This window comes from Thunnus maccoyii, chromosome 1, assembly GCF_910596095.1.
Source record: "Thunnus maccoyii chromosome 1, fThuMac1.1, whole genome shotgun sequence".
In the NCBI taxonomy this organism is placed as follows: domain Eukaryota; kingdom Metazoa; phylum Chordata; class Actinopteri; order Scombriformes; family Scombridae; genus Thunnus; species Thunnus maccoyii.
In genome coordinates, this window is record NC_056533.1 from 27,924,407 (window position 1) to 27,951,731 (window position 27,325).

Genomic DNA, 27,325 nt, shown 5'->3' on the forward strand with positions numbered 1-27,325 from the left:
CCTCCGTTGAAACACGTCAATGAGTCACACTGTTGCATCGGGTGACGTGTTCTTACACTCCAAAGACTAATATAACAGCAATCACATTTTCAGTCTGAGGAGAGAAGTTTCATGTATGTCAGACGTGTATGGAGCTTCGCTAGCTTGTTGTGCTACATAACACAACCTCTTGACTTTGTGCTACATTGTGAATTTCTCAAAGAACTTCAGTACAAAGTCAAGAGGTAATATATAGGTAGGTATAGGTAATATGTAGCATCACAAACTAGTAAAGCTATAAACAGAACTGCATTCCCACACCTGTGCAGTGGCATCTGCCATACACAGAACTACTCTCCTGAGACTAAAAATGTGATCGCTGTTATTAGTCTTTGGAGTCGTTGCTTGCCTTTTGGTGAAGGAACATGTCACCCAGTGCAACAGTATGGCTCATTTACGTGTTTTTAATAGTTTTTGGACAACAACGGAGGTCTATGGCACGGAGGAATATGTTATATCAGACTTTGGATTCACACACAATACTTAGGTAAATATGATCAATTCATTGTTGGTTTGGCTCTGCACATGAGATTTGTTGACAATAAGAGAAATATAGAAAATCACTAGCCATATCCTTTAAACATTTCTTCGGTCAATAGCCTTATTTATACCACCAACAAGTGCGTTCGAACACCCCTGAGCAAATGGTGAATCTGATGAAGATTAAGATTGAAACGTTACTTCTGCACTTTGTAATTAAAATGTTTTTACTGGGAGTGCTTGGTGTTACCGACATCTTGGAACACTTCTTATCTCCATGTGTTCTCTGCCCAGCACTATAATTTTTTGCTATTCGGATTAACAAACCACAACTGTCCATTTCAAACTGATCACTCTCTGCCCTCACACACTGGTTGTACTATGAGCAAAACCACCTAGCGCTAAGGTAAATAAGTCACAGGTGAATGAGATGAGTTGGCAGATTCCAAGGTGACATCTTCAAATGTCTTGTTTTGTCCAATCAACAGTCTGAAATCCTAAGACAATCAGTTTACTATCATGTATGAAACAAAAAAAGCTTAAAATCCTCACATTTGAGAAGCTGCAACCAGCAAATATTTGGCATTTTCCATCGACTAAGCTCTGGTCAAATGCTTAATGCAACTTTACAAATTAGTGCTACTAAAAAAACCTCCACATTGTGCAGAAGCCCTCAAATGGCACAAAATAAGACACACTTGTACTTGAAAAGCTGCAGTATCTCGGTGAGCACTGGATTCTGTTTTCTTTCTACTTTAGAGAAAATAGTTGGGGAATGGTGGGAGCTCTTCAGGATGCTAGTGACTGGTCTTCCACCGACCAATAGCCATCTTCAGGGTGTGATTGGGGGTGAGCAGAGTGGTCAGTAAGGGCAGGTTGGTCATGGGGCTGGAGCGGTTCTTGGTGTTGATCCAGCTCTCGATGGCTTCTCTTTCATACGAATATCCGTCTGTAAAATTAAACAGGCAACATCCCTTCATGTTAACAACTGGAGCCTGTATTTAATGAGACTGTAACTTATGATGTTATGTCATTATGTGTAAATTGTGCTAAAGGGGAAAAGCTGTGAGTGTGAGCTGTGTCTGATGTTTGCTCACCAGCAGCAATGACCGGCTCCCTCATCAACTCTCTGGTGATTGGACACAAGAACTCATCAGGAATACCCGAACACACCGACTCACTCTTCAGCTCCTCCACCTTCCTCAGGACTTTGCTGCGCAAGCCTACTGACTCTATACAAACACACACACACAAGAAAGACAAACCAATCATTATGCTGTGTGCTCTCATTAAATAGAAACTGCTGGAGCATCAAATGGAACAATGTGGACTGACCTGAACGCTAACGCATACAATAATGATAATATCGATATCAAGATTCTGGGTGTTTGTTATTCATGTTTAACACTTTTCACTCTTGGATGGCAAATGTGAGCGTGGGTGAGAGTGAACACGCTGGGAGAAGAGCATGTTTGCTGACTGTCTGTCCAAATCAAAGTTAGATACTAAGCAGGCAGTATCACTCGTGTGCATTTTGTTATTTTAGTAATATTTTGGCAGAACCTGACAGCCAGAATTAGCAGCATTTTAAGATTAAATACTTATAAAACTGTTAACTACAGCAGAACAGGCAACACAGCCTCCCTGATAATCTTACCAGTACATTCTGTTTCATTTTATTATGCTGCCTCTTTAGAGAGGACTTATTGATTTCACTCCCACCTTTGAAAAATATGCCTATTTCTCTGTCTTTTATTGCACTGGATAAAATATGTTTGCTACTCGGTTCTGTTCTCTGAGTTAGTTTTGCTAAAAAGGAAGGCTGCATGCTACAAAATACTAAAAAACTGAGATGATGTCAACTCTCACTGTCGCAGCTCTGAAGCTGTGTAAACTGAGGAGTGATTGACAGGGACTGTGGGATGGAAATGACGGCATGGCAATACAACAAACATTTGCTGACAACTACAAGACGAATACTGGTCTAGCTGGTAGACTGACATCAACTACGCGACACTCTTATTTTAGCTCTGTGGTTGCAAATCTTGCAGAAAAAAAAATGCCAAAAATATACCCCAAAATCTGATAAACCAAAATTTCCACAAACACCACTTCAGACAGACTTGGAAAAAACCAAGAAGGCCTAATGATATTAGGTGTAAATCCACTTTATACCTTATGGGAAATACTGTTTTGGGGATTGGGTTATGTAACTGATGAAGTGCTCCAGATTAAAGTCAGAACTGCTGAAGCCTCAAAGCTTAGTGCTTTTTCAGTGCAGCCTAATATTATGTAATCTTGCTGAGTAAAACCCACATCAACATTCATTTACTCCTTCACCCTTACTTTAATTTAATGTGCCACCTTTTATCCATGTAAATAGGTACAAAAACCCTAATCCAAACACGTCCATGTTCATTTGCACAAGAGACCGGGTGTGTAATACCCATAAGACTGGCTTTATACTCTTACATTTTGGACACATGTTTATTAAAAAGCATCAGGACTGTGAGAGAACAAGGGACTGAAGAAGTCTGGACTCGCTGAGCAGAGTGTGATGTATGTCCTCCTCACCTATGTGCAGCTCTGACGCCAGCGTTTCCTTGGTGAGATTGAGCAGCTCGGTCCCATCTATGTTGTTGGCCCTGAATTTGTCCACCAATCCCTCGAGTCCTTCCTCCAGCAGCCACGCTGACACATCCTCCTCCGACCAATCACTGACCAGCAGCTTCGATCGACCTGCTGAGGTTGTTCCTGAGAGGGTGAGTCAAAGCAAGACGGTCGGTTTTTCACAGCTGCGTTGTCTTTTTGAAAATGATCTTCACACAGGACTGTCTTGGAATCCTGCTGAGTAATTATTGCTTAGAGAGCTGTGGCTTGAATAGCTTGTGTCATTATATTGATGAATGTTGAGAGGTTTCATCGACATTTTCATCAACATAGGATGAAACTAAAAGGTGAAAACCAAGTTTAACGCTATACCAAACTTGGACTTGGCAAATACTTATAGTTTTTCGTGAACATATTGTATGTCCATTTACTGACTTTTTATAGGTACCTCAGTGTAATATCCTTCACAGTAAGGCATGCTTTCTTACAGGTGTAAATCAAGAAACTTCCTACCTTCACCTGATGTCAGGGAAGACTCCTCTGAAAAACAGAAAACACAATAAGAAGTCGTGAATGTGTGCAAAGGCAATGCTGTCTGTGAGCAAACTTGTGACTCTTGAGACTGAGGAGTGATTTAGGAAAAGGGATGAAACCAGTTTAACATCTCAACTTTGTATTGAGGTGCAACTCTTCCTGTGGGGCTGCCAAAAGATTTAAGCGACTACTCAAAGCTATAGCCATATTTGACAGAATATACAGTATATATAGCATTTTAAAGTCTGGTTGTGCAGTTTTTTTTGTTTTCAGAGCTGACAAACACAACATCTCACCTGGGAACAAAGACGGGAGATTAAAAACTGGTCTGTGACAACTGGTTGCTATTGTTTACAGTAGTATACATTTGGCTTTATAAAGGTAACTTTTACAATTCTTTCAAGTGTCAAAAACAGATTTGAAGATCAAAAGAAAACTAACCAGGCAGTGACTTCCCATCTTTCAATTGGACGCAAGGTGAAGTAAAGGAGGTAGCCACAAAAAAAAAAAAAAGGAGAAGACGAAACAAATTGAATTAATCTTCATCAAAATATCGACAATGTTGGAGTGTTGTGTGTGTTTGTGTTGTTCCCACCACGGCTGCTGCATCCGTCCTCCACCCTCCAGATGTTTACGGTCTTATCCATGGATCCTGTAGCAATTAGTGGTGAAGTTGGCGAGAAGGAACATGCTGTCACGTACCTGCAGCAGAGGACAGTCATCACTTGAATGTCGGTTCTGTTAGCAACGAGGCATACCTGATTTCTCTTTATAATAAAAAGAATTTAAAAATTGTGTAAAAATTGTGAAAAAGTTTCTAAGCAAATATCATAGCCTTAAAATATATAAATCAAAAACAATTTCAAAACATTGAGCAAAATCACACAAAATCTGTAAAAATAAGTTGTAAGAAGTGATTTTAAAGATTTTGAAGGCATTTCAAGTTGGAAACTGAAGCTCAAACACCCCAAATCTGAGGCTTGGAGCAGCTGGGAGGGTGCTATCTGAAGATCTGAGGCTGCAGTTTGGTGCACGGAGGGTTAAAAGGTGGGAACTACAGACTTAAATATGTAGCAGTGACGGAAATGCTCTGCATCAGAGGGCCAATCCAGTGATGGCTTTCCACATCAAAGGCTATACTAAGATCTAAATAAGGATTAAAATAAAATTTTTGGAAGAATCGAGAAAGTCAAAGGCAACGTTAATGAGGACAATCTCTCCAAAACCTAAGCTGGATTGCTCAGAAACGTTGATCCACAAAAGCTAGTTGGCTTCAAACAGTTTCTAAAAGAGATAGAAATGCACTAACAGGCCTTGAGACACTCTGTTTTCTGGAGGTATGCTGTCAAGTGTTGGGGTTTACTTTTTTTTTTGGCATTTATCCACTTCCCCTCAACTTGCCTCCCATCTTCTTCCACTTCAGTCACTGATTTTCCAAAATGCCTTTCAATCTGTCGGACTGAAAGGAAGTGAGCTTCCTGCATTTCAATCACAGGTGGTTGGATGGATGTATAAATAGCTTTTAAGTGTGATCATTCAGCTGGAGCTTATATGTAAATGTATGTGCAGGGGTGTAAGACACGAAGCAGTCCAACCTTTTTCTAAAAATTCCAAAGGCGTCTTTTGCAGCCACACTGCATCACAATTGCTTAGGTTGTGGTATGTGGCACAAGTTCTTCTATATACTTGTCCCTGCACAAATAAACATTAAGTCTGTGATATTGCTGCCTTCCTTACAACTGATATCTTGTTGTATACAAGTGGTTGAATGTTGAAGTGAGTCAAGAAGAAGCTTTTGCTCTGAAATATACTGCTCGCAGTTTATATAAGTAAACAAACAGAAGATATTTAAACCTCCTAAAACTTGTCTGGGAATGTTTCACTGTGACATCTCATCATATTGGTCAAGTTATGTGCAAGTAAGTGTTAGCAATGCAAAACATCTTGCAGCGGATTTTCCCCAAAGAGAAGGTTATTGAAGAGGAACTTGTACATGTTAGTAATAGAGCCGAGCAATACTGGATTTTTGGGGCGAATACCGCTATTAGGTTTTAGGTAGTAATGGACGTAGAATATTTTACAGTTTAACAATAAATTTTATTGAAAATGACATCAGTGCACTAAAACTGTAAACTTCACTGGGAATTTAATAATTATAAATAACTATTTAAAAACACACACACACAAATAAAACAATATATATATATATTAAGTGTGAATTAAGAAAATGGATCAAATATACATAAAATGCTGCCTATACAATTTTTTTTAAAAATAAAAATATTGGCGCATATCGGACAACATTTATGCCGATACTTAAGAATTCTGCACAAAAGACATCAAGTGGTGGAGAATAGAGGAGTTGTCAATATGAACAAAATTATTATTACAGTAACTATGTAACATTATCTCAATATCCATATGTCAAGATATGTATTAAAGTATTTACAAATTAATTTTAAATTGTTTGTGTTTTACCAAAATGAAAATCTAAATATTTATAAAAAAAAATATGTTCTTTGGTATCCAGATTTTGTTGAAATGTAACTTATTTTATTTCTCATATATATATATGTACTTTTTTTTTTGTTTGTTTTGTTTTGCCCTTTCTTGTAAGTGTTCTGTTTTATAATCACTTAAACTCTGAATTGAAGCTCGACATGCTACTTGTTATCTGTTATTTGTTTGGAAACTCAATGAAGTTTTGAAAAAAAAAAAAAGAAATGCAAACTTTTAGACGTGAAAACCACAATATCCGATATAAGACTTTTGTCTAGATTCAAAAATGTTAAATGACACATCATATTATCAAATAATATAAGCACTAACTAAACATTTGATCTATATTATGTGACAGGAGGATATAGAAATGAATGTATTTATTCTAAGAATTGTACAAATTCATGTTTACATCCAGTAATAAAAACTTGTATGTAGCGATATATAAAACATGAATATTTACCTCTCGTGCTGGTTCAACGTGTAAAGCAAAACTGCGTTTTTCTGCAAGGAAAAAAACATGAATAAAACAAAACATGAATGTTATGTCATGAGAGGTGCAGTATTTAACTTGGTTACTAAACCTTTTACTACTAAATAAATGATTATAAAGAAGAGTTACTCACTGCATCATAGACTGTAACCGTTTTGTCAACTGAGCTGAAGGACATAAAAACATAAAATCAGATCCAGTCACTTTTTTGAAAAACAAAGCAATCCATGTCTCCCTCCAGTGGTTCCATTGAAGTACTGCACTTTAATTTACATGTATGTGTCAAGTGTGGCCTAATTAAGAGTCCAGGCAAACAAAAATCTATATTTTATGCCAGTCTTGATCCTGAATAGATGAAGACATGGATCTATCACCTCTTGATCTATTTAAGATCAAACAACTGATGTAAAATACGGAACTGGCATTTGGTTATATAATTGTAGCAATTTCTTGTGAATTTTGATTAGAAATGTCTCTATTAAGCCACCATACTGTTGGTTTTGCATTTTTATCCTATTAAATACAAGGCAATTTTACAAACTGCACTAAGAGAGTTTAGATTTTTCATTCAGGCAGCTATTAAAATAAATTAACAGACATGCATCACTGTGAACATTTTATCTGCTTTTGCTGACATTATAATTATGTGACAATACAACTGTGAACAGAGACTCTTCTGCTCTAATAAATTATTAATGTTCAACCAGGCGTAGGAAAGGTTCATGTTGAAGTCATGCTGAAGGTACACTTTACAGATCGCAGTAAAGTGAAACATCGGGCTGAAAGTTAGTGTGCTGTTGTGATATTACGCATGAAACAAAAAATACATCATCATCATTAATCTTTCAATGACTTTCTTGTTAGTTTATTTTTGTCATCTGGTTTTAATGTTCTGACAATAAATCTCATAAACACAACATTTTTCAACAGAGGACTCTCAAATTCTAGACGATGGCGCTTCAATAAACATACTATCAATCATTTTCATAAAAGTTACTCAGGAAAATCTCATTACTACTTAACTCAACTTACTAAACACAAGTTTTAAGCCTCTGAAAGTTCATTTTCATATTGCTCTTTCTTAGATAACAATGGCTGAGTGGAAACTAAGAAATTAATCAAAAAACTTGTATGTAAAGTGTACATAATCTTCATTTAAGGGGGCAAAACATGCAAAAAATGTTTTAGTCTCTACAGTACATGACTGACAGTACTATGCAGCATGAGCCCTTCATACACTCTACACCACTCCCTGAGCTGTCATCGGGCGCCCAAGATATATTGCAAAGGTTGCTCTTTGGCAGCCATCTCTAGAATTTCAGATATTGAAGCTTTCTTTTGTGTGTCTTGTGTATTCGTGCTGGCTTAAACTTACGATCTTACCCAGACACAAGCAGCTGCCCGTCTGAGGAGTACGCGCACGAGAGGACCGGAGCCGACTGGCTGGTTAATGTGTGGAGAAGCTGCATCTTATAGGCTACGAGAGAGAGAGAAACAACTGATGTCATACACACAAATTAATCAGTTATTCCCACCGACCAGCAAGACATACTTACTGTGCTGCAGGTGAGACTGTTTCTGGATGAAAATGTAATACGTCACCACGATTCAGAACAAATTTTTAAATTTTGGCAGATGACATATTATAAAACAGCTACATAAATGAAGGGTTGATGTAATGAGGGCTGCAGTCAGATAGTTAATACTGAAACTGCACATCATTCAGACAGCTATTGTACATGTATATTATCCACTGACTGTAACAACACATCACGTATAACAACATAATAGTCAAATACTGCCTTGTACAGCAGCACTTTACACAGGCACAGTGTGTCTGGGTAAACAGGTTTACAATCTTAGCTCATATCCTTGAGACTTTGTAAATAATGACAGAGAGAGAAAGAGAGACATCTTTGGAGATGTACCTCCAGAGCCGAACTTGTTTATTGCCCAGATCTTCAGATGACTGTCTTGCCCGCAGGATGCCAAATGAAACTGCACGACTTGACTGCCTGAAAGACAAAAACAAAATAATATTAGTCCATAATTTAAAATAAATTACAGTCCAACTTTTCACAAACAGCAATCAGTCTTGACATGAGGCTAAAAGTCAGTAAAGTTGCAGAGGAAACAGACCAGCCTCTGTTTATTGCAGACACGCTGACAGGATTTGGACAAAACGTCAACATTACACTCACTGACACTGCAGGTCTGGACGCTGCGATGCTACAATTTGCATCGTCCACAAGGGATGACCTGTGGATTTGTCTTGTGAATGTGACTCCATTTAACTAAGTTTATGCTGATACACCAGTGGACTGATAACATTGGCCAAAGTGAGCTTATTACAGGTGCACTGATATCAGTATAAATGTTTACAAATATGCAAATAAGAAATTGCAGCACTTTGCAGGTTTCATAGGCTGCAGTTTTATGTGTAGCTGATTATTATTTAAACAAATTTAATTTCATGTAAAGTTTACTGTTCAAAATGTCATCTACTTTTTACTGTCATTGTTTAACTATAATTGATATATTTTATATATTTACTATTTATAACTATTAACTAATGTATAAATTGAGTTTTATTCCTTTTATTCTCTCACCGCTAAGGATGCTGGGAGCGAAGGCGCAGCAGGTCACCCCCAGGTCGTGGGCATTCTTCTCTGCATGGAGCTGGTTCATGTCCAGATCCCACAGACGCAGGTCTCCATAGGTGGAGCCGGTCACAAACACCTGGCTGCAGGGGCTGAAGGAGCAGGCTACCATCGTCGTATCGTTCACTGACCCGGTCCTTCACAAACATAATGACCGCAGCGGCTGCGTTAACAGCTTTTTCAGTTCAATTCAACTTTATAGTCATCGTTCAAGACATGAATGCTGTCAGGATATTGCAAATATTTTATCATGTAAATGCAAACACTGTACAAACAGTGCAATGAGTGTTGTGTGCATTGAGGTTTCAGCATGTTTTGTGAAGATATACTGTAATAAAGACTTTACTGTTGTCTGTAGCTGTATAAAGCAGCAGTTCCCAAACTTCACTACAACTTCATAGGAATTTGTCTGTCAAGGAACCCTCATATCTTATTTTTTTCTGTTTTGATATGTTTGAAAAATCATCATAAAATATATTTTATAATTTAAATCTTTCCTTTTTTTTTAACGCAGCAAAACATTATTAGAAATGCAAAAAAAACACAAAAAAACAATGAAAGGAACAAATCTTGTGGCACCCACTTTAAGTAACAAATTATTTTTATTATTAATTGTTCAATTGTTGAATTTTTTTTCAATAAATCTGTTAATCATTTAGGTTATAAAATGTCATAAAGCAGAGAAAAATGCCTTTCGCACTAAAGTGCCAGTTTCTTCTTTTGTCCAACTAATGCTCTACAACCCAAAGATATTCAATTTAACTTAATATTAAACAAAGGAAAGCTGAAATTTTTTTCTTCATAACAATTTCCTTGATAAACTGTTGATTTATTTTCAGTTGATCAATTAATCAACTAATTGTTTTAGTACTAATAAATAGATAAGAAATTTAAAGACATTTGTTTTGAAGACTGTTTTAATAGGTATAAACTATTAGCCTACTGGTTAGCCTACGAACTGCAAGGGCTGCAACTAACTATTATTTCAGTTATCAATTAATTTGCCCATTAATAATTATGTGAGAAAATAGTGAAAAATGTACTTCATATTCTCCGCGAGCCATAGCTGACATATCCACATTGTTTGTTTGAGACCCAAAGCATCAAATATTCACTTCTGAGAAGCTTCAAACACTGAATATTTGACATTATTGCTTTTAATTGATAATCAAAATTGTTGATGATTAATTTTCTGTCAAATCAACTAATTAAAGAAAAATGTCATCTATCAACTTTACCTGCGCAGCTGTTTCGAAGGGAAATCCCACAGAGCCAAAGTGCCATCTGACGCACCAGAAACCAGGTGGGCAGAGTCGGGAGAGAGCGCACAGATCCTGACAGGGCTGCGACCAGGATGCTCCAGGACGGCCTCGATCTCGCCCGTGACCATCGACCAGATCACTGTGGTCGCGTCTGTGGAACATGAGGCGAGGAACTGTCCACAGGCGCTGAAGCAGCAGCAGTGGACGCTGTAGCCATGTCCTGACAGCGGCGAGAAGGGCAGCTCTGAGAAGTCATGGGTGTTGTATATTCGGAGGGTTTTGTCTCCAGAACACGTTGCAAACAGTTTTGCTGAGAAAGCACACCAGTTGACATCGTCTCGATGGTCTTTTAAAGTGCAAATCAGGGACACCATTTGGAGAGCCGGTCCTGAAGTTAAAATAGAAGGAGAAAGAAAGTTAAACACACAATAGACAGAGAAATGTTTCACTTAAGTCCAAATATCTGAATTTAGAGGACTGCCTGGTTCACAGAGACATGATATAGAAATATTCTCTCATAGCCAATTTACTCTTTACTCTCTGTTTATTCACACAGCATATGAGGGAAGACTGACATAAGAATCATGGTCGGACAAAGCAAATTCACTTATGACATCACTTAGGGCTCTTGGAAGTTAATAATGAAATCAAACAGCATTTTATAGTTTTCAATTACATTCATTCGACAGAAGCATTTGTCCAAAGTGACATACAAATGAGGTATAATCCAAGCTACAGTAGATCCAGGAGAAGTTTTCTTTTCAGACTGCAGTTTTAGTCTTAAGTCTACACTAACACACTCAACATATGAAGCAGTTTAAATGCCAGACTGAAAACAAACCAAACACACATATTTCCTTATTATGGATACATTTACTGTGTTCATAATGACATTAAAAAACATATGTTAAATTACAATCACTTAGCTGTTTGTCTTTAATAACTGAATGACTTGTTTTTCATTATTGTGACATGTCCACGACACGTTAAAACCAAATCACATGACAGAAAACGAAACTAAATGATTGTCCTGTGTATGTTCCTTATTTAATTATGAGACAGTAAATGCATACATAAGAAGGGAATTCAAATAAAATTGTGTAATGTTTTTTACTTCAGTTACTTTGTTTGATTTGTTTTTATTAGGCATTTTAAACCTTCCATACAAATAGTCGTCTGTTGGTCATCTGAAGCTAATATTAAAGTAGCACAACAGTCATATAACGTCAGACTAAAGCTTGTACAGCTGACCATGAAACAAGAAAAAATCCAACATTTATTTCTTCAACATCCATTCCATCCATTTTTTACCCGTAAAATACAATATTTGTTGGGCTGTCACATCACTTTACTGACAGACTAAAGAAAAACAACTGTAACAAACATGAGGATACTGTGGATACTGTTGCTACCATACATATGTGTTGCTAACGTTCCAGCTAACAAGACACAGCCACAGCAACTTTCTACTTCACGTAATCATGTCAAATATTATTCACCTGCGAGAAAACAACTGTGACAAAGCAGCTCAGCAATCAAGCACAGAGGGTTAAATGATACGACGACTAAATATTATATTCGCTAGAAGCAACTACAGCAGAGTTTTGTACCTTTTTTTCGTCGCGTTGTCTGTTCAGTTCAACGTTTGTTTACTTCCTCATCGAACAGCTGACTGTGACGTAAAGCGGTTTACGTCACCCACTGTCTGATTGGTTGTCTCTAAGGACTTGAGCTGGTTCAGTTATTCATTTAGAAAAAAGAGACATTATATTTTTTTATGATAAGAATTATATTGATTGTAAAAGACTGTTTTGAACCTCTTTATCTTATATGGAAAATATTATATTCACAAATGCAAATAGACTAAAAAGAAACCACACATACAACAATTCAAAATAGAAACTAGACACTATGTTGAAACATTATATGGACTGAAGAATAGTAAAGCCATTAAAACAGTAGAAATTTGTTAAACCTTTCCTTTAATGTCTTTGTTGCTTGTTACATGGCACTGCTATGTATAAAGTTTTGTTATATCTCCTTTTTTATTGATTTGTATACTTATGCTTTGGTTGAGGAGGGTTGCATGGTTTGAACATGATACAATTTAAAAAAATTTAAGACTTGAGGAACTGATTTGCATCCAAAATGTTGCATTACCACCTTCTACTGGATTGAATATAAGACTTGATTCTCCTATCTAATCTAAATTATTATATATAAAATAAAATAAGTAATATAATATATTTAAAATAAAGATAACAAATGAAGTAAATTCTCTAATATAACTTATCTGAAAGCCTCTCACAACAGCCCCTACACTTCCTCTCCAGTAGTTTCCACAGATGATATCCAAAAACTTTCTTGCTGCATCAACAACTGTCTCTGTTCTCTTGGATTTCCCACCATTAATCATCATGATCAGAAATGCTAAGAACTTAATCTTTTCCTTACAAAAACAATATTCATCATGTTTACTACCTGATTTATTCTCCTTTACTTCCTGAATATTTCCATTCCTAGCTGCTTCCTCATGGCTTAGCCTTCACTTGGACCTGATCCTCATGATTTCCATCTCTTTCTCTCTCTTTTTACAGTCTGCTTGCTCTCCCTCATGACTCATGACTGATATGATCTATGAATACTTTGTCAGGCAGGATTTCTGATTCAAAATGAAACATAACAGATCTGGTTTCACATCCTTCTCCGTCACTCATCCTGATCATTCCAAGACTGTCAACCACTCTGCAGTGGTGGAAGAAATATTCAGATCCTTTACTTAAGTAAAAGTACCAATACAGCAATATAAAAATACTCCATTACAAGTAAAAGTCCTACATGAAAAATCCTACTTAAGTACCAGCATCACTAAAAGTATTAGCAGCAAAATGTACTTTAAAGTATTGAAGTAAAAGTATTGGTTCGGTCCCTCTGACTGATATATTATTATATATGACATCATTATACTATTAATACTGAAGCATCAGTGTGTAAGCAGCATGTTATTGTTGTAGCAGCTGGAGGTGGAGCTAGTTTGAACTACTTTATATACAGTTAGCTAGTTTAGTCCAGTGGGGTCCTAGGGGTCAGGCCCCTCTGAAGGGTCACCAGATAAATCTGAGGGGTCATGAGATGATTAATGGGAGAGGAAAGAAGAAAAAACAAAGTTCTGATACACAAATCTGTTTTCAGTTTTTGGACTTTTTCTCTAATCTTTGATTTTTAGTGAAAAACTGGATCATTTGAACATTTATTGAAATGAAACCATGTGAGAAGTTTAGAGGGAAAAATCACTATTTGGTGGAGCTGTTAACAACTCAGAGACATCTGAAATGTGACCCTGACTACACACTGCTTTTTATAAGACGTCAAAAGTCAAAAAGGTTGGAAACACATGTTAGGACTTTTAACTTTAGTCTTAGATTTCATAGACTTTAAGAAGGTTATAGTGTAATATTTTGTAATTAAAGGACAAGTTCACAATTTTTCAAGTCTGTCTTAAAACACTTATAAAAACTAATGGGTTTTTCCTTGTGGTGCAATTCATCACTGTGCAGGTTTAATATTTGCATGATTACCCTTGAGTCATTCATCACCTCTAGATTCATAGATGGAGATTCATCGCTCCATTTCAACATATTGTACTTGTGTGTTCTGACCTAACATGATACGATGCTCCACCTGTGAATCAACCATCTCACCTGAGCAAAGTTACCTTGTTTATAAAGAAGCATGAGACCTTTCACACACTATGTTCAACTTTATGCAGCAGTGGAAAATAACTCAACACAAGTACTGCACTTAAGTAGAATTTTGATCTATTTGTTCTTCTGTGCTTGAGTATTCGTATTTTATTCTGCTTTATACTTCAGTGGGAAATATTGTATTTTTTTTTACTCCAAAGCAATTATTTAACAGCTATATTTACTTTCCAGATTTTACAGACAAAACATATGATCAGTTTATAAAATATGATGTATATAAAGTAACTGAAGTTGGCTCCACCTTGACCAACTACAACATTGAAGTGCTGCTTACATGTTAATTTATCAATAATATAATAACTGTTATGGGCCATTCTGCAAAATTTGTACTTTTGATACTTCAGGTACATTTTGTTGCCAGTACTTCTGTACTATTACCGAAGAAAAATTACAAATGCAGGATTTGTACTTGTTATGGAATATGTTTTTGTGTGGTGCTGCTAAGCAAATTGTATAAATACTTCTTCCACTGCTGATTTGATGCATGTTAACTGTTATATACTACACCATTTTATATATTTGTAACCTTTATTGGCAGATTTATTGTGCTCAATTCCCTTCTTCTGCACATTACTTGGAGGTAGGCTGGTTTGGTGACAAAATGCTGTTTTTAAAATGAGTTTTAACTTTGTCATCCATAGTTTACAATGTATTATTTTGTGAGCTGGTATTACTTCCATAACAACATGAAAACCCATAATATAACAAGAGTAAATAAGCTTAAACTTTCAAATTTATGTTTTTGTAATCCATCCTTACACTCAGCTGGACGTTAAGGTTTTAGATTTTTGTTTTTAGCAAGTCTATGTTATCAATGCTGGGAAAAGGTATCTGATGGTAACGTATTGGATTGTTAACTGAGACATAACATCTTAACAAACATGCCTTTGTGAACCACTTTATACTTTGTACACTCTAAAAATAAATGTTTTGGCTCAACAAAACTAATCCAACTAGTTTTTCCACAATATTTAAAAGGAATGTTTAAGTATCATGTTCTTAATTATCATAATTATGAACACAAGTTTTTAAGTGGGAAAAAAAATGTGTTTGTGGCTAAATTTAGATTACACAATGTAGCTAACTGTTACATGTATTAGCAAAAACTGAAACATGTTTTTCCTCCCTACTGCACAAATGAAAAGCCCTCTTTAGCTGAGCAGATTTCACAAATAAAACTTGCTATACTAAACTAAAGGGTAGGACGGCCAGATTACACTGCTAAATATGACTAAATAACAGATTCCATCAAGTTGTGTGTTAGCAGGTGTAGCCTAATTTCTGTACACAAGTCCACTATTGGTCTCATCATAATTGAGAACATTGCTTTAGTAAAATGTGTTTGTAAATGAAATGATACTCACCATGAAAATATCCTCTGTATCCCTGTGTGATATTTGTTCAGCCTACAGCTCCTCTAATACACAGTCTGAACTGTCTGATTTTAAGTGGGTGGAGGACGAAATCCTGCACTCAAGGTGGGGAGAAATTAAGTGATCAAGCCAATTTCATTTGTTCGTTATTACAACTTGAATTTTGTTTTAAATCAATGAATGCAGAAGTTTGAGTTGAAGTTAAACACAATATAAGATTGATGTAATTACTAACATTTTCAGGTCAACACAGATAACGTTTAGAATTTAAAAAGCTTATCTAAATCATAGAATACAAATTTGTATCTTGCAACTATGCATTTAATTTAGTGGGAAAAGTTCCCCAGAATTACTTTTCAAAGTGTATTTGCGGTGTCTATCCGCATGCAGTCAATACATAAATGAGTTTTAATTCCAGACTTGCCATTAACCTAACTCTAAAGTAGTTGCGTGAGATGAGACTGAAAGAACAAAAGTCATTTACGTTGAAAAACATCCTTTTAATAGGTCCGTGCCACACACTAGTGAAAAATAAAGCTCCTACAAAAGAATGATACTTTTATTCCACAATATCTTAAATAAAGTAACTTCAAGTACTCTTGACTTGGGTACAAAAAAATCTAGCTGCCTCCATCAGGCCACAACACACAGCAAGGTTCAACACAGTGGTTACAAATGGCCTTAGGTCCTCTGTATTGTGGCAGATAACGAGGAAATGCATCATGGAAGCATAACTGAATGCTTGTTGTTCCTTTTTTTTTTTCTTCTTCTTCTATGGTGAGGAATGATTTCTGTGTCACTGTCCAGCTTTGGAGGCCTTGTTGGATTAAAATCATATAAAAAAATAATGTCGTCATAAGAATGAAAACTAAAAACAGTAACATCCCCTACATGCCCCTGTTGGAAGGGTAGGCACTACCAAGATTAAGGATACCACAGTGTTTGCAGAGGATATGTATATACTGTACAAACAATATTTATGATAATGTTTTCATCACGTTCACTAAAATAGAATGCTACAATCATTCTAAGGCATAAACAATATCTTAATATTCTTAAACAATTTTTACACATCGTTCCAAACAAGACATAATATTGACATTAATAAACAGTATATACACATGAATCACCATTGTCTAACTGTCCCTCTGCTGTTCCTGTAAATAAATGCAGTTTTACAGTTTGAACAAATGAATAAAGTCCTCTGATGCCCCAAAGCACTGAACAGTGTAAACAGTTTTTTTTTTTTCTTTTCTTGGCTTTGTTTGATATTTGGGAGAAAAATTATAACACAAAGACACATTCCTTTTCAATTCAAAGCAGTTCAGCTGATTCTTCCTTTTCATAGAAAATGAAGTGGACCTTGATTCATAAATAATTATTACAAAATTAAATACATTCACTATAATACGATTAAATAACAAAAAAACTATTTACAAGTAGTGGAAAGTATTCTAGCGCAGACATATCAGTGACAGTTGAGGATTCATTCAGTGCAGTGTTCGGAGACAGGGAATGGTATTGCACTACGACACCCCATTGCTCTGGGACTCTTTGGGGCTTTTATCCCTGTTGTAATAATCCAGCGCACCTCACTTTTTTTTTTTCAAGGTGACAACTCTCTCTTAGCACACCATGGGTTCCTTATTAAGGAATTGACTTCTTTCATCCTGCAAAGCCACATTCGCCACCCCCGAAAAAAATAAAAAAATAAAAATAAAACCTGGTGCCCCGATATGAAAAGTAGAATGGGTTTATGGGGAGAATCTGAACAGACGTTTAGTTTGTTTGTTTCAGAAGCTCAGTCCAGCGCTTCTCAAAGAACTTCCTCATGTTATGACCAGCTCGACCAATCTCTGAATTGTCTTCATTGAATTTTTCACAGTTATCAAACACCAAGTTGACATCGATGATGAAAGTCTCCAGGTTTTGATACCTGAAATATAAAGAAAATCTTAAAATGAGAACGTACATTTTACATAAAACAGCTGATACATGACATACTGTGGAGTAACTAAAACTTATTTCCTGTGAAACACTTTAAATTCTGTGCAATGGGCCTGAAAGCTTTCAGTAGAGAAAGAAAAAAAAAACAGAGAAGATGGGAACTCACTGGCTGCTCACAAGCTTCTCACGTATGGTGGAGAAGTCCATAGGTTTCTTGATGACCTTCCTGTAGCCGGGGACCGATTTCAGGTTGACAGGTGTGAGAAAAGGCCATGCATCCTGATGTCGCTCCAGCTCTGCAAGGAGTACCCTGTTGAGCGTACGAACACAAATACACACAAACCAAGTTTATTTGTGAGTCCTTGGATATCAAACAGAGAAACTGTCGCACACTGGGAAGTTTTAAAGTGGCTATAATCAATATTTTATGTTTGCAATGGGTCACATGAATACTGAAAGGGGTTGCTAACAGCAACAAACCCACAGAAAGTTATCACCTAGATTATCACCAGATTGTTTTTAGCATGTTTGCTAATTGTTTTGGTTTTCTTGCCTACAACTTTACAGTTTGAATTCATTCTCATCGCTCTCATCAACATCATTTTCATCCGCAGCATGCAGCTGTTTTCAGTGAATAACCTGCTAGTAACTACCTGCCCGGCACCAGACAGCAAACAGACACAGGTAGCAATTAGCTGGTGAACATGGTGTCACGGTTCCTGCTTCAGTCCTATGTCTCCCTACCTGTTGCTCTCTCCCTGTGCGTGTGATTGTGTGAGTGGAGACAGGTGTGCTGGAGTCAGAGCAGAGCCCCACCAGCTGCAATCTCTTCCATAATCAAAACCACTACTTATACTCAGCCCTGTCACACACCGCCAGATCACAGTCTCTGTTCAGTCAGTCTACATTTCAAGCCATTTATCCTGTTATCTTGTTGTTGCCTGTCTTTCTGGTCTAACCCTGTCTCCTGTTTCCGGCAGTCCAGTTTGCTCTGATCTCTGGTCCCTGTCTCATCAGCCCTGCTTCCCTGCACTGTGCTGGACCCGTGTTCTATTCTGCTTTCCCCTAACGGATTCCACTCAAGATCTGCTCCCCTTGCCCCAGTCTGCCTCAGCCCCAGGTTCCCTGCTACCCCTCTAAGCTTCCCCAGGCTTGCATTCCCTGATAAATACCTTGTTTCTAGCATATCCCTGTCTCCTCGCCTGTGTCTGCACTTAAGTGCACCTGCGCTGCCCCACGTAACACATGGTGGAGCATTTAGCTGCTAAAGAGACGGGTATTACCCTCAGGAGATGGTGAAGAGCAGAACAGAGCTGACTTAAAAGGTGGTAATATATCAGTGTGGTGTTTACAGATTGTTTCTGCTTCCTCCGAGTGGCCAAAAAAGGAGCTATTGCAGGTTTAAGATTTGCATGTGATGTAGGCTTTTATTAACAATTGCAAAAATTATATATTCCATTGAATAAATTCACTGAATCTGAACTGATACTAGCCAAAATTAAACCAGGCTTGTAGCTGACCTTGTGCCTTTCATGAGGGGTAAATACATTTCAGGTTTGAAGAAAATAATTTGATGTGTAACAAGACTTCAATATATATGTGTGTATATATATATATATATATATATATATATATTTGTACATATACATACTAATAAAGTGAAAACACATCAGCTCCTTGCAACTTTGAGGTCATAGAGTAGGTGGCAGCTACTGTACAACTGTTTAGAAAAGGGTGTTAAGTAAATGGAGAATTCAAGAGAAAGACAAGTATGAGCAAGCTGGGGGCACATACCTGCATAATCCCAGGTCCCTGTTGTTGTCTCTTGCCGTCTTGGCTCGTTTCACACACACAGGGCCCTCCTGATTGGCTGCTGGCAGAGCAGGTGAGCTCTCCTCTGTTTTCCTCTTCCTGCTGTTGTCTTTAGCTCCTTTCTTGGGTGTGCTGCTGGCACTGGCCGAGTCATCCTCAGACACTTCCCCGTTTCCAGCCTGCTTCCCGTTCTTTTTCGTCTCTCCGCCTTTCTTACCACCTCCTGCGCTGGATGCTACTGGTTTGCTTGGAGGCTTCTTGTTTTTGGGAGATGGACCGCTTGCCTGCAGAGTAAACAATGCATATCCTGAGGTCTGGCACAATTAAAACTAATAGTATAGTGTACAGTCAGACCTATTTATCATACTAATATTGGCCTTTTCTAAAATATTAAATCAATTTGTCATATTTTACAACACCAATATTATTATTCTACCCATACCACATCTACATGAAAATGTCTGTAAAGCTTGCAATAAAATCTGATTTTCTTTATCTGTTTCCCACAAGCTTCTCAGAGTTTAATCACTATGAATATTAATGGAGAGTTTATGACAATCGTAAAAGTATAAAAGTTGAGTTCATGCTGCAGAAAATAAATGTTTTGATGAAATGTATCCTGTGTGTAAATCCTCGCAGAAGAGAATTCTTTAATGAAAATGAAAATTGTTCGCTTTTAAAAAACTGAATATTGACACATAATATAATCCATCAGCAGCTTTAATACAAATATATCTGTACTTGCTTTCAGAAACCAACATTGGCAAAGTCCTTCTGTGGTGTGGATATTTTCCTAAACTCCCCAAGTACAAATATGCAGAAAATGATTTTACATGATTGATTTTTCTACAAATGAGTCATTGAGGACAGTTGACAATGCATAATAAAATGCTTTAATACCTTGGATATGCAGGCCGGGCAGTACCAGTCTCCCTCTGGGATACTAGTGATTTTGGGTTTGTGACAGTAAGTGTGGCAGCCTTTGTCACAGCCATCACACAGCAGGAGGAGGTCCTCGTTATCCCCCTTCTTGCACATCTGACAGTACTAAAAAACAAGTAAATCCATTAAAGACACAAGTACACTTCCCTAATAAAGTTCTTTTTTTTGTCATTGAAATACACTGAGACTGTGGTTCTACTTTATCTGCTGCTCACCACTTTCATGATGGACCGCTCCCAGGCGATAGACTTCTGCAGTTGCTGGATACACATGGCCAACTGGGCAGCACTACGCACTTCAGTCAGGGCCTTCCTCCACACCTTCATCCCATGGGCCACCTCCTCTTCACCACTGAGAGAAGATAATGAGGAACGATGGGAAGGTTATGACAAACACAAATACATACATATGTGTGAATATGTGGGCACGTACACACACACACAGCAGTTAACTGTATCAGTTCCACCAGCCGCCAATAAGACAGCAGACCATAGAGAGCTCCAGCTGTGCAGAGACAGGCATGAGGATTTTGGGGGTATAGGGCGCTGGGGAGAGGTACACACCGATTTTGTCATGTTAAGGGGACATTCATGCAGAAAGAGTGAAGGAGTGGAACCTGTGTAAGTGTATACTGTATAGTGGGAGCCATGAGTATGCCCATAACCAAGGTTACTGATGCACAACACCATGCAGATGGCTGCAGAAAAATAAACAATACCAGTAAAAAAAAAAAAAAGCCTGAACAGGAAACAAAACTAAGTGGAGTGGAGTTAAGTCCCCCCCCACCCCCAAAAAAATGCACAAGACCAAAGAAACAAACAAAAGTGCAACAAGCCACCACAAAAATCTGCTGCGAAAGCAGCAAAGACCCTCCCTTTTGAGTAAAATGGGAAACGTAAAGCACACACAGAGAGAGGAAAGGGTCTTAGTGGGAGAGTGGGGAGCTTTGGTTGGAGAAATGACCTACCCTTCCCTGTCAGCACTAGTGGATGGGGCGGGGGCAGGGACAGTGACCGTACCCACATTATCCAGCCTGATCTGAATGGTGGTACCTAAGGGGCTCCTCAGGTACCTTCTCTCGATGTTGCGCTCCAGATCAGCCAGACGTGTCACTGCTATGTCCAGTGGGTTGTCCGGGTGACGCAACACCCCGCCCTTCTCCCCCCGCTCCTCTGGGTGATCCCTGGAGTCCTTGGAGTCCTTGTCCTTGGAGTCGTTTGCTGATGCTGGCACGGATTTGGTGGGGGGCTTGTGCTCGTAATACACCAGATCCTCCCGCTCAGACTGAGGATCTGGATATGTCCAGCCCTGGGGGAGGAAATCAGCTGTTGAGTCTTTTGGCATCTTACCACAGTACTCAACGTGTTTAGACATATTTACACTACTAACAAAATGTGTAGTATTAAAGTATTTTACCTTGACCTGCAGGCTGGCTGCAGTGACCTTCCTCTCCAGCTCCTCTACCTGCTGTAGCACGGCGATGTCCATCTCCATCGCCTGCTCCTCCACACACCAGCCTCGCACCGACTCTACACTGACCTGGCTCTCCTCCAGTTCACGCAGCTCAATCATGGCCACTAGATGGATGATATGACAGATATAAACACATCAGACATCAGTAAGCCATTAACACACACATATAGAGGTATTCCTACAGGATGATGAAGTTCAACCGTAAATAATACAGTGGTTATAGTGTTTTCAGAAATCCCCAGGGACTATTAAGGGTGCTTTCACACCTGTCTTGTTTAGTTTGGTTGAATTCAAACCTGTAGAGTTTACTCCCTTGGTGTGGTTCGTTCAGGCAGGTGTGAACACAGCAATCGCACTCGGGTGTGGACCAAAACAACTGGACTGAGACCTTGTTGAAGAGGTGGTCTCGGTCCAGTTGCAAACAAACACTAATATGGTTCATTTGTGGTATGAACGTTATCCGACCAAGATCTGACCCAACTACAGGAAGCATTGCACATTTTTTAGATTAAAGCAGCTCCCGTAGCCAGCTGTGCTGTGCATTAGGCTCCCTTCTCCTCTTCAGCCAACTGAAGGCAGCATGTCTTCTTCACGTAATGTGAAGCAACACATTATTCTCCAGACGTTGCCTTGAAGTGCGTTCAAAAGTGCCATTCTGCTTGCATATTTTGGCTTGGTATACGGCCCAACATCTGGGCCGGATTATACATATATCGCATTGAATGAGTGCCCAGGGGCACCAGCCAATTTGCCGTTCTGGGGGGCACCAACGTGAAAAAAATGAAAAACATATAGTTTTCTTGGTCAGAAACAGCAGATACAACATTTATAAAGCACTTGATTTAGCTTTTATTCATCATTATTCTTATTAATAAGAATATGAATAATAAGAATAAGAAAACAGTTGAAAAGTAGCTGGTGCTGTGAGTCTTTCAGCACCACAGGGGTGAGGAGAGAGAGAGAGCTGCTGTTTATTGCAACAATAACAGTAGTACACTTTATTGCTGATAGAAAATATGTTCAAAGACCATTACTAGCCTAATCCACCCTCCTGTGTGGAATGAGTACACCTTTGTATCCCTTAGTGCTATGGTTCATACATTAGTTTTATTTTCTGTTTTACAAAGGCGAGAAGGAAAATCGAGTCCTTTATAAATATTGTAGCCTATCTCCCGTTTCTGAAAAACAAACTCTCCTTTCTCCGCCTGCCAACCCCATGAGATTTCTGACTAATGAACAGACTGACAACTCCCACATGGCTTTTGTTGATGCATTTTGATTTGCTTGAAATTTTGCTGTGTGAAACCAAACCAAACCAAAGAGAAAATACAACAAAGTAGCAACTCATACACTGATTCGGACCAAAGCAAACAAACTATAGGTGTGAAAACGCTCCAGAGTGCTGTTAAATAAATGACAACACCAAAACTAAATATTTTATTACTATAAAAATAATCTACTTCCTATGGATCAAAACAGAGCTCACTGAGTATGTGCTTGGAGGAGTGCTGCAACACTTACCGTCTCTGTGTTTAGTGCAGACCTGGGGGATGATCTCCATGTATTTCTGCATCTGCCTCTGGAGGCCTTTCTCTCTGATGCCTCGGCTGTGGAGAGCATTGACTAGAGCCCTCAGCTCCTCGATGTCAGACACCCGCCACCAACCTGTCAGCATTTCTGAGAAAATTCACACAAACAAGCATATAAGCAAGAAGACACTGAACATACATCACTGTAAAAAGGTGCTTCATTCAGCTTTGTTATATACCCCAATGGTATTGTGTACAACAGAGCAGAACGCTCCCTAATCCAATTATCTTGGATTATTCAGGCAATTGAAATCTTTTCAGGCAGGTGAATTCCTTTCAATTAAAATATGGGAGCCTTAGATGGATTTTGTCACTTACCCTCTGGGATGGGCCGAGCTGTGAGGTGGTCGAGGGATTTGGGCATCTCCAAGGCAGGAGAGGGCATGGATGAGGTTTTCTCAATTCGAGGTAAAGGTGATTCACTCTTACTGGAGACACTTGCTGCTGTGTTGCCCTCCAGAGAGTGACCTGGCATGGGGCTAGGGCTGCTGCACAGAGGCAAGCTGGGACTCATCATGCCACTGGGCCAGCTTCCGAAAGAAACTCCTAGCAGTGAGCCACCTGACTTCGCCTGGGGAGAAAAGAGGATAAAAAAAGGTTTGAGGGAGGTGGAGGTGTAGGGAGAGCAAAACAGAGAGCCACAGTTCAGGTGATGTGGTACATAACAAACATAACTTTACAGATAACTGTACAGATAATCAGATATTTCTATACGTAGGTGGTCAGCAGCCTCACCTGCAGGGCTGATAGTGGGTAGGTGAGGAGGCCAGCCGGGTGGTGCGGGCTGGCGGAGGCTGAGGCAGCAGAAGGGGTGAGAGGCAGGGCAGGGGATGGAGGTGGGGATCTGGGCCTGGCAGGGGTGGAGGACGCCTGGGGGGATACACGGGGCACTCCTGGAGGAGTTGTGGTGATGGAAGAGAGGTCACAGGGGTTGCGAGGGAGCAGACTGAACCAGTGTCCGCTCCTCTCTGTCAAGACTCTGAGTAGCTGGTCGTTGGCTTGGAATGAGAGTTGTGGAGATGGAGCGGGTGATGGAGGAGTGTTCCCTGGGCTTTCTTGTGGGGCTGGCAGGCATGGGACAGATAAAGACGTGGAGACTGGGGGAGGGATATTTGCAGTGTCATTAGTGGTCACCATGGAAGGACTTGTTGCTACTGCCGGCTCAGAGGTATTGTTAGATGGGGAGGATGATGTTACTGTGGTGGTGGCAATAGGAGTGCCCACAGGGCTGCCATTTTGTCTCACATGGGGATTCCCCTTGTCCTCTGCCTTCACAGTTTCTCTGCCAACGTCCTTGTTGACGTCCCGAACTGTGCACAGTTTAGATACACAGCCTGGTTGCTGGTAGAAGAGGGATGAGGAGTTTTCCTTCTCCTCGTGTTCCTTCTCCTCATCTGTCTGTTGCTCCAAGCCTTGTGTGCGTATGCTCTGCCCATCAAGGTTGGTGAGTTTCTCCTTCTGCAGCTCAATCTCCTGAGGTTCCTCTTTGACCTTGACCTCCTCTGCTGCTCTCCTCCTTCTCTGTCGCTCCTCCTCTAGTTCCTCTGGAGCTGCAAGGAAATAAGATTATAGAGTAGATTGTTAATATAACTGAAAACTCAATTATAGTGGTAGCTTTTGAGTGCTGATCATCCTGTAAAATGATTATACACTTGATTGTGGAAGCTTAGTAGAGATGAGTTAGATTTTAGTTTACAGATTCAATCTCAAATTAGTCTTGTGGTTGGTGCAGAGAATTAAGATAAAGTAAAACTTCATCAGCATATTTCACACTGCCACAAACAGCTGGACAAGCAGATTTATTGTCAGAGAAAAACAACATTCCTACCTTCCTGAAATGTCTGTTACTAGTTTTTACTCTCCAGATATTTTTTGGCAAATTGAAGCATCTTTTAATATAACAAGAACTCTTCAGACTTCGGGCCTTTTCAAACCTGAAAGTCCGATCCAAGGTTCATGCTTTTGTTACATTGTATACATTTTCTCCAGTCAGTTTTGGTTTCACAGCACACTAAAGAACCTTACATGACATACCTATGTGCTGTCGTCATCACTTATGTGGGCTGCATCTCCCTATACTTGACACTGATTGGTTTGTAGGCGTGCGTCCAATGTAGGCGTGTTGTCGTCAATTTGGAGTGTAGCTTTTTATCGCCATTTGAATTAATGGGGAAAAAAATTGAGCAGATTCGTGTCGTCGCCACTATAATAATATTATTATGGCATTACTTTATATTCGGGTGGCATTGCTCTCTCGTCCTCTCTTATCCTCTTTCTCTCATCCTCTCCCAAAATACCATGAAACTGTCAGCATTTTTATGAGTTTTTTCCAATTGACTTTTTATAACATCGTCGGACCATATTTCAATTAAAAAATGTGGTCTCCTCCTCTCCACTTGTGCTACCGCAGCTCATTTTTCCTTTTTTTGGCTTTGACAAAAGCCTGCCAGAACTTCTTGTAATTGGTCCGAAAGTCCAAACCATCTAAAAAAGGTTTTCACACTAGAAATGAACCAAACGCTAGTTCGGCTGTTTGGTCTGGACTGTGGTCCGGGGGAGGTTTCACACCTGTGATTTTGGTTTGGATCAAACTGAAAAGTCTGAAAATCTGGACCTAATGAGGTAGGTGTGAAAGGGCACTTAGTGTGTATTGTACTGTAACTACCTTCTCCACTCTCCATGGCTTCAATGAAGACCCCTCCACAGTGGGGAAGTACCCAGTACCGGCGGCGGTAACGATCCTGGCCATACATCATCGAGCGCAGAGAATGAGATATCTCAAACAGCTTTCGTCTGGTCTGGTGATGTTGCTGCAATTGAACATAACAGAATTTTTTAATTTCTATACATATTTTGATCAACAGACCTTCATGAAAACAAAAGACAATTATGCTGCCTAATGTCCCTTTGTAATCACTGTGATATATTAACCATTACATGCTATGCTAATGAGGTAATTTATTTAACTAATTAATGCCTTCATTAGCAAACAGCCATATGTCAGCATACATGTACATAAAATGTACATTAAACATGATTGGCATTAATAATGTGTATTAAAACATTAAGAGATTCAAGTAAATACGTTTTGTATCATTAATATAAGCATAAGACATCAAGGTTCTACAAAATCGAATCAGATCACCTACAGTGTTGGGAGTGTCATGGCAACATACAGTGCCATGTCTCAAACACCATTTATAGTGATGGTGAGAAATTAAAAACAGCAAAAACTTTCTGTGGTTTATCTCTTCATAGTCACTTCCCCTAGAGACCTTTTTTTATCTTCAATAACCGTTTCCCTTTTTTAATCACATATTATCAATGTGAACCAACAGTGCATTCATTTTCTGATGCCTTATAAATTGAAGATAGTGAGTATTTACTCTGATACAGCACTTGGCCATTTTGAAAGAGAACAAACCTTGGCTAACTTCTCTATCTGCTTCTCCAGCTCCTCGATACTGGTGGCTTGGTCAACTTCATCCTGACAGGACAGAACAAACACAGTCTGTGAGCCACCCTCTTAGGTCAGCTTTGATAATAAATCCATAGACGAATCTTTTTTTACCTCATCATATAGCTCCACTTTTTTAACCTTCTTAATTTCTTCCTCCTCTTCATCATCCTCCTCCTCAGCCTGGTCATCACTGTCCTCATCGTCGTCATCATCATCCTCACTGTCTCCACCCAGTTTCCTCTTGCGTTTGACGGCAGATGAGGGAGTACCAATAGACTGGTTCTCTTCCACACCCGCACTTGCCTCCCTCTTCCCAGTGCGTTTGGCATGAATGGTCCTCAACCTTGATTAAACATGCACAGATTGAGCACAACAGTGTACAGGGAAT

General features: G+C 38.9%; 2 protein-coding genes across 14 annotated transcripts in view; both read right to left on the reverse strand.

The window, feature by feature from the left end:
* Positions 1 to 584: 584 nt before the first annotated feature.
* On the reverse strand, positions 585 to 12,271 carry wdsub1 (WD repeat, sterile alpha motif and U-box domain containing 1). 3 transcript variants are annotated; one of them, XM_042407475.1, is made up of 13 exons: positions 12,189 to 12,241; positions 10,554 to 10,967; positions 9,265 to 9,452; positions 8,584 to 8,670; positions 8,039 to 8,132; positions 6,789 to 6,822; positions 6,626 to 6,666; positions 4,259 to 4,365; positions 4,105 to 4,122; positions 3,643 to 3,669; positions 3,094 to 3,273; positions 1,617 to 1,751; positions 585 to 1,468 (listed from the first exon to the last, which is right to left on the reverse strand). In XM_042407475.1, exons 2-13 carry the CDS (start codon positions 10,949 to 10,951, stop codon positions 1,317 to 1,319), a joined length of 1,461 nt encoding a protein of 486 aa, XP_042263409.1. In that variant the 5' UTR covers positions 10,952 to 10,967; positions 12,189 to 12,241; the 3' UTR covers positions 585 to 1,316. The 3 variants fall into 3 exon arrangements, with proteins under 3 accessions (XP_042263409.1, XP_042263323.1, XP_042263495.1); XM_042407389.1 differs by lacking the exon at positions 12,189 to 12,241 and adding an exon at positions 12,077 to 12,097 and having other exon boundaries at positions 10,554 to 10,965; XM_042407561.1 differs by lacking the exon at positions 4,105 to 4,122 and having other exon boundaries at positions 10,554 to 10,965; positions 12,188 to 12,271.
* Positions 12,272 to 16,193: 3,922 nt separating this feature from the next.
* The window catches only part of baz2ba (bromodomain adjacent to zinc finger domain, 2Ba), a 76,439-nt gene continuing 65,307 nt past the window's right edge, over positions 16,194 to 27,325 (reverse strand). For 7 of the 11 annotated variants that reach the window (XM_042407481.1, XM_042407461.1, XM_042407488.1 and 4 more), the window contains 13 exons: positions 27,049 to 27,280; positions 26,902 to 26,964; positions 26,143 to 26,287; positions 24,213 to 25,027; positions 23,796 to 24,048; positions 23,410 to 23,565; positions 21,832 to 21,992; positions 21,383 to 21,723; positions 20,631 to 20,766; positions 20,374 to 20,520; positions 19,456 to 19,757; positions 17,828 to 17,971; positions 16,194 to 17,650 (listed from right to left, as the gene is read on the reverse strand). In XM_042407481.1, coding sequence (XP_042263415.1) covers positions 17,494 to 17,650; positions 17,828 to 17,971; positions 19,456 to 19,757; positions 20,374 to 20,520; positions 20,631 to 20,766; positions 21,383 to 21,723; positions 21,832 to 21,992; positions 23,410 to 23,565; positions 23,796 to 24,048; positions 24,213 to 25,027; positions 26,143 to 26,287; positions 26,902 to 26,964; positions 27,049 to 27,280 — 3,052 coding nt within the window. In that variant the 3' untranslated portion in view covers positions 16,194 to 17,493. The remainder of the gene's footprint in view (positions 17,651 to 17,827; positions 17,972 to 19,455; positions 19,758 to 20,373; positions 20,521 to 20,630; positions 20,767 to 21,382; positions 21,724 to 21,831; positions 21,993 to 23,409; positions 23,566 to 23,795; positions 24,049 to 24,212; positions 25,028 to 26,142; positions 26,288 to 26,901; positions 26,965 to 27,048; positions 27,281 to 27,325) is intronic. The other 4 variants (XM_042407505.1, XM_042407529.1, XM_042407538.1 and 1 more) reach the window with 1 other exon arrangement.